Raw genomic sequence first — 7,642 nt, forward strand, 5'->3', positions numbered from 1 at the left:
CCTGCCCCACCTGCCCCATCTGCCCCATCTGCCCCACCTGTCCCACCTTCCCCACCTGCACCATCTCTTCACCAGCCATTTGAAATGGAGAGCACCACACAGAGAGCAATTCTCCTGTCCCACCATGATTGACCAACTTTATCTATACGTCAACTTCCTTCCTTACAGTACTTTCTACTTTCCAGTCACAGGTCACTCTACACTCTTGTCCACTCTTATCAGACATTTATCCCTGTCTGTCTTATTCTTCCTGTCTGGAGTGCTCTCCAGGTCCCCACAGGTCTCCACTCAGATAGCACCTGTGTGACAAATATGACTGTCCCCTGCCTTGTCTCTTGTTACTTTATTTACCTATCTTGAGTCATAAGGTGTGACTGCCTCTTTATCTATTCATTGTTTATCTCCATACTCAGATTGGAAGGCCACAAGAAAAGGAGCCGTCCCCTTCACATCCCATGCTAAGGTTGTCTTCAGGCCTCTACACGCATGTACACACACATGAATAGTTAAGCACATGTACACATACACACACACAAACACAGAGAGACACTGACATACAGATATACACCCACATGTACAGACATACAGACATATATAGACACATATGCACACACAGATACACACACAGAAAGACACACAGACATACAGATACATATACAGACACACACACATGCATACACTGACATAGAAATATGCACCCACATGCACACACAGACATACAAACACATACACACACACAGATACACACATGCATACACACACATACAGACCCATGCACACACATATATACAGATAGTCAGACAAACACATGCACACACAGACATACAGACACACACATACACACATGCACACAGACATACAGACCCAATGCACACACACATATACAGACAGTCAAACACACACAGACATACAGACACATACACACATGCACACACAGACACAGACACACACACACACACACACACACACACACCCATCCACTGCCAGGCACATACACACCTCACATACTTCTTCCCCACAGCACTGTCATTGTTACTGCCAGCAGGCACCCTGCCCCCAAGCTGTCACCACACACGCCAGCTTGGACCCACACAGCACTCACTTCGACGTGAAGCTGATACCACTCCTGGGCCCTCCTGCTCAGGCTCCCAGCTGTCACCAGCCAGCCATCTGGGGTCACCCGGAACACAGACCCAGTGTTCCCCTCAGTGATCCGGAAGAAGTAGGGAGGCCCATTCTGTGGGGAGTCAGGATCATCCAGGATCAGCTGCAGGACTTTGATGCCAATGGGGGAGTTCTCCTGTGATGGAGGACAACAGTAAGCCAGAGAGTGGTGTAAGCCCAGCCCCATCAGTCCCTCCTTTGTGGTCCCATCTTCCAGGGACCAGTGCTTATCCCTCTGCCCACAGACAGCGCCCAGGCTGAAAGCTGTCCTGGTAGTCTTCCCTCAGTGTCCCTGAGTGCAGTACTGGGTCTTAGAAGGGATCTTACACCAAAGGTCACACCCTTGTCCTTTAGAAGAGGCCATTGCTGACCCCCACAGCTGACATGCTAGTACTTAGAATCTGCAGATACATGGCACTTTCATGTTTTAATCATTACTTTTTCAGTTAGAAGACAAAATAATGGGTTTCATTATATTTTATATTTATGACATTTTATACACACACACACACACACACACACACACACACAAAATTCGACCTTATTTTTATATATCTCCTCACTACCCTTCTAGTCCTTCCTGGAGCTTGTCTTAGCTACCTTGTGGGTTCTCCTTTCCCTTACCCAGGTTTTACCCCCTATCACTAGAAAGGAGAGAAAGAAGAAGGAGGGGGAGGAGGAGGGAGGAAGGGAGGGAGGGAGAGAGAGAGAGAGAGAGAGAGAGAGAGAGAGAGAGGGAGAGAGAGAGAGAGAATCTTCTTGCTTCTTCTTGCTTGTATCTGGTCTTTGTTACTTTGTGGATTATTCTTTCTCCCACCATTTATCCTCCATCACTAGATAGGAGAGAAAGGATAGAGGAAATAGGTAGGTAGATAGACAGATAGACAGATAGATAGATAGATAGATAGAACTGAACCCAATTTCTTCTTGTTTCTTCTTTGAGCATGACTACTAACAAGCCACAACCCCCGCTCCCCCCATGTCCAGCAACCACTCACCTATTGGGGCTCTAACATTTTTATACCCTCTGAAAAGTTCCCAGAATTCCAAATTTCACAGTTTCAAAAATTATCTGCAGCTGGCAAAACCATGCCCGCTACAGCATGACCCCAATTATTCTCAGCTGCTGCAAAGCAGCCCCTTATCAACACACCTGGGATTAAAACGAAAACATATTCTCATATTTCTGGTGTTTTTAAAGAAATCAAAATTCCAGAATTCTTACTACACCTTCCTTCCCCATCTCTTTGGTCCCTTCCCTCCCCAAATGGTCTCCTTTCTGCTTTCATAATATGTGTGTGTAAATACATATACGTTCATATTTAAAAACCAGACTACGTATGAGAGTTAACATGTTGTGTTTCTTCCTCCTTCATGTCTGAAATCTCTGAGGTAGACCCTACCTACTTCAGTGGCAGGGGTGAATTTCAAATAGGACAGAAAGATGGTCATGTAAATAACTAACAAGGATTCTTTTCAATCCCATAATCCTCAGCTCTCCCACTGCCCCTTTGGTTCCCTGTGTTGCCTTTAGGGACAGCAGAGGACTGATCACAGCTGGTTGGGAGGACTGCCACCCCTGGGAAGCTCCCCCCATTGAGAGGGACACAAGAGGAGGGTGAGCTCAGGGTGTCCTTACCTGGACAACAGTGCTGTAGTTGAGCTGGAAGAACCTGGGTGGGTTGTCATTGACATCAACCACTTCAACAGCCACTTCTGTGTCCTCATGCAATGGGGGCTGCCCACTGTCTGTGGCTCGGATCCTCAGGGAGTAGCTGGGGGTCTGTGACAAGATGCACATTGGAGAATTAGAAATAAGGTCCTTGGTGTCTGCCCCATGGTGTATTGCCTACTCCCGTGACCTAGTCCTAGAGCTGGCACTCAGGCCTAGAATCAGACAGAAAGAGCATTTGTAACCCAGCTTCTTCTTACTATGAGGCCTTGGGAAGCCGACTGAGCTGGGTGTGGGTAAAGCCAGCTTGTACTTCCGAGGATGGCTGTGCCTAAGGCAACTAGCTAAGTGCCTGGTGCCAGTACCAGTGCAAAGTAGCTGTCACTGGATTGATCCCTTGTCAGCCTGTCTCTCATCTCAGAGTTCACAAAGGAAATCTTCCTGGGGACTCTCTGGACACCAGGATAGGACGTGTTTGCCCTTTCCCCACTGGACCTGCCATAGGGCCACACTTCTGCTCAGCCTGGACACGACTCACCTGTTCCCAGTCCAGCGCCCTGGCCACCTGAAGCTTCCCTTTCTTAGGGTCAATGGTGAAGTGTCCAAGCTGGTTCCCTCCTACCAGGCTATAGGTAATGACACTATTTACAGGTCCATCGTCATCAGATGCTGACACCTGCAGGAGAAAGGAGACCACGAATGCAGGCACAAGAGTGGCCAGAAAGGAGTGGTAGCCCTGAAAGTGACGGCTATGTTCATATCCCAGTGGCTGCCACGGAGTTGGCGGTCTCTACCCCAAGAGAACCTCTTGTGACCACAGTATGCCATAGATGCCCTTGTTCATCTGTTTTCTCACGGTGACAAGGTACAGCAGAGTTGGTCTTGGGAGGTCAGGGTATGAGGAACATGTGGAATGATGCACCCTTAGAAAGTGTTGTGTCTCACAGTCCGCTATTGGATGGAACACAGGGCCCCCAGTGGAGAAGCTAGAGAAAGTACCCAAGGAGTTGAAGGGGGCTGCAATCCTGTAGGTGNGAGAGAGAGAGAGAGAGAGAGAGAGAGAGAGAGAGGGAGAGAGAGAGAGAGAATCTTCTTGCTTCTTCTTGCTTGTATCTGGTCTTTGTTACTTTGTGGATTATTCTTTCTCCCACCATTTATCCTCCATCACTAGATAGGAGAGAAAGGATAGAGGAAATAGGTAGGTAGATAGACAGATAGACAGATAGATAGATAGATAGATAGAACTGAACCCAATTTCTTCTTGTTTCTTCTTTGAGCATGACTACTAACAAGCCACAACCCCCGCTCCCCCCATGTCCAGCAACCACTCACCTATTGGGGCTCTAACATTTTTATACCCTCTGAAAAGTTCCCAGAATTCCAAATTTCACAGTTTCAAAAATTATCTGCAGCTGGCAAAACCATGCCCGCTACAGCATGACCCCAATTATTCTCAGCTGCTGCAAAGCAGCCCCTTATCAACACACCTGGGATTAAAACGAAAACATATTCTCATATTTCTGGTGTTTTTAAAGAAATCAAAATTCCAGAATTCTTACTACACCTTCCTTCCCCATCTCTTTGGTCCCTTCCCTCCCCAAATGGTCTCCTTTCTGCTTTCATAATATGTGTGTGTAAATACATATACGTTCATATTTAAAAACCAGACTACGTATGAGAGTTAACATGTTGTGTTTCTTCCTCCTTCATGTCTGAAATCTCTGAGGTAGACCCTACCTACTTCAGTGGCAGGGGTGAATTTCAAATAGGACAGAAAGATGGTCATGTAAATAACTAACAAGGATTCTTTTCAATCCCATAATCCTCAGCTCTCCCACTGCCCCTTTGGTTCCCTGTGTTGCCTTTAGGGACAGCAGAGGACTGATCACAGCTGGTTGGGAGGACTGCCACCCCTGGGAAGCTCCCCCCATTGAGAGGGACACAAGAGGAGGGTGAGCTCAGGGTGTCCTTACCTGGACAACAGTGCTGTAGTTGAGCTGGAAGAACCTGGGTGGGTTGTCATTGACATCAACCACTTCAACAGCCACTTCTGTGTCCTCATGCAATGGGGGCTGCCCACTGTCTGTGGCTCGGATCCTCAGGGAGTAGCTGGGGGTCTGTGACAAGATGCACATTGGAGAATTAGAAATAAGGTCCTTGGTGTCTGCCCCATGGTGTATTGCCTACTCCCGTGACCTAGTCCTAGAGCTGGCACTCAGGCCTAGAATCAGACAGAAAGAGCATTTGTAACCCAGCTTCTTCTTACTATGAGGCCTTGGGAAGCCGACTGAGCTGGGTGTGGGTAAAGCCAGCTTGTACTTCCGAGGATGGCTGTGCCTAAGGCAACTAGCTAAGTGCCTGGTGCCAGTACCAGTGCAAAGTAGCTGTCACTGGATTGATCCCTTGTCAGCCTGTCTCTCATCTCAGAGTTCACAAAGGAAATCTTCCTGGGGACTCTCTGGACACCAGGATAGGACGTGTTTGCCCTTTCCCCACTGGACCTGCCATAGGGCCACACTTCTGCTCAGCCTGGACACGACTCACCTGTTCCCAGTCCAGCGCCCTGGCCACCTGAAGCTTCCCTTTCTTAGGGTCAATGGTGAAGTGTCCAAGCTGGTTCCCTCCTACCAGGCTATAGGTAATGACACTATTTACAGGTCCATCGTCATCAGATGCTGACACCTGCAGGAGAAAGGAGACCACGAATGCAGGCACAAGAGTGGCCAGAAAGGAGTGGTAGCCCTGAAAGTGACGGCTATGTTCATATCCCAGTGGCTGCCACGGAGTTGGCGGTCTCTACCCCAAGAGAACCTCTTGTGACCACAGTATGCCATAGATGCCCTTGTTCATCTGTTTTCTCACGGTGACAAGGTACAGCAGAGTTGGTCTTGGGAGGTCAGGGTATGAGGAACATGTGGAATGATGCACCCTTAGAAAGTGTTGTGTCTCACAGTCCGCTATTGGATGGAACACAGGGCCCCCAGTGGAGAAGCTAGAGAAAGTACCCAAGGAGTTGAAGGGGGCTGCAATCCTGTAGGTGGAACAACAATATGATCTAACCAGTACCCCCTGAGCTCGTGTCTCTAGCTGCATATGTAGCAGAAGATGGCCTAGTCGGCCATCATTGGGAAGAGAGGCCCCTTGATCTTGCAAACTTTATATGACCCAGCACAGGGGAATGCCAGGGCCATGAAGTGGGAGTGGGTGGGTAGGGGAACAGGGGCGGGGGGAGGGTATAGGGAACTTTTGGGATAGCATTTGAAATGTAAATAAAGAAAATATCTAATAAAAATGGTAAAAAAAAAAAAAAAGAAAAAGAAAAAGAAAGTGTTGTGTCTGATGTTTTCAGTCATTCTAGTCATGGTGGGTGCTGTCATGGAAATCTACTCATGGGAGGAGAGTGGAGTGACACTCTAGGAAGGGCAGGAGAGGATTCAGGGAGCCTTGAAGGATGAGGAAGGGTTTGGGCACAGAAAGAACACTCCAGGCAGAGGAAATGGTCTGAGCAAGGAAGTCTGAAGCCACGGGCATGTTCAGGAAGGAACATCTTGGTGTGCATTTGGGGCACAGGATGCATATGGAGGCAGAAGGAGAGACCAGAAGGGAGATGGAGAGGAATCCTGATGAACTAAATATAAGTGTGATTCATGGAAGGAGCAACTGTGCATTTAAATGCAAAGAGGTATAACATGACATACCCTTCCTCCCTGTTTCTCGCCCACTGGCACTCCATGTCACTCTGTCATAGGCATTGGGCCATCGTCTGGAGTCAACCTCTGTTTTGCTCTCCTACTGAACATTGCCAGTGCTGTGCCCTCACCAAATCACTCTGATAGTAGCATGTGGCACAGTTTTGTTGAGAAACGGCAAGTCATGGTCGAGTCTACAGAACACTAGCTTGATAATCCAAGCTATGCTTGTGATGACTGGGAATCGGTGAGGGAATGAGGCAAGAGCCACCCCCCAGAGCCCACACCCCACAAAGAGTGAAGCTGGGGTCCTTACCATCAAGATGACATCACCTACAATGGCGTTCTCTAAGACCCTCACAGTGTACAGGTCATGGGTGAATCGGGGGCGGTGTTCATTAACATCGGTGACATTAATCACGATGGTGGTCGCATCGCTGAGGGAGGAAGAGCTCTTCCGGCTGCATTCAATGGACAGGAAGTACTTGGGATTTGTCTCAAAGTCCAGGCTCCCATTGACATACAGGATTCCTGAGGCAAGAAGAGGTGGTGGAGGTCAGGCAGCTGGAACTGTTAGGCAGAGGTCCGTCTGGGGGGCTGGGGGAGAGCTCCTGCGCACTGGGATACGTGGGAGGACTCTGCATGTGATGGATCAGTGGGATCCTTCTGAGAGTCCCTGTGGGAGTCAGGAGGATTGCTCTGCCCTTCCTCATGACCGTGACAGAAAATTCAGGGGTGCTAGGGACTTGGCTGGGAGTGGTTTTAGACAGTGAGCCCTATGCTACCCAAACAGTGGGTTTCAGCAAGTGTTTGGTACAGGGAAGAGGAGAGGCACGCCAAGCCTCCCCGGGTCTGGTCTGTGCTAAGGCCAGGGAGCCACCAAGGGGGATAAGTGGATGGATCTCTGATGTCCTGGATGAAGTTCTAGGTGAAAATACGGCGGAATCACAGCCCTCTCAGGTAAGCTAAGCACACATGGATAAAGGGATCAGCTTATGGGTCTCTTAAGAATTGAGGAAGATCTATATCTATATCTATATCTATATCTATATCTATATCTATATCTATATCTATATCTATATCTATATCTATATCTATATCTATATCTATATCTATA

The 7,642-nt window shown here is 48.3% G+C and overlaps 1 protein-coding gene across 1 annotated transcript in view; it reads right to left on the minus strand.

Annotated features, from left to right (window-relative positions):
* Positions 1-7,642, minus strand: part of Fat2 (FAT atypical cadherin 2) — a 91,879-nt gene that overhangs the window by 14,631 nt on the left and 69,606 nt on the right. Inside the window, exons 15-18 of the mRNA XM_021213675.2 lie at positions 6,842-7,056; positions 5,381-5,518; positions 4,810-4,953; positions 1,103-1,300 (exon numbers count right to left, since the gene is read on the minus strand). Coding sequence (XP_021069334.1) covers positions 1,103-1,300; positions 4,810-4,953; positions 5,381-5,518; positions 6,842-7,056 — 695 coding nt within the window. The remainder of the gene's footprint in view (positions 1-1,102; positions 1,301-4,809; positions 4,954-5,380; positions 5,519-6,841; positions 7,057-7,642) is intronic.

The sequence above is a fragment of the Mus pahari genome, chromosome 14, assembly GCF_900095145.1.
Source record: "Mus pahari chromosome 14, PAHARI_EIJ_v1.1, whole genome shotgun sequence".
Taxonomy (NCBI): Eukaryota; Metazoa; Chordata; class Mammalia; order Rodentia; family Muridae; genus Mus; species Mus pahari.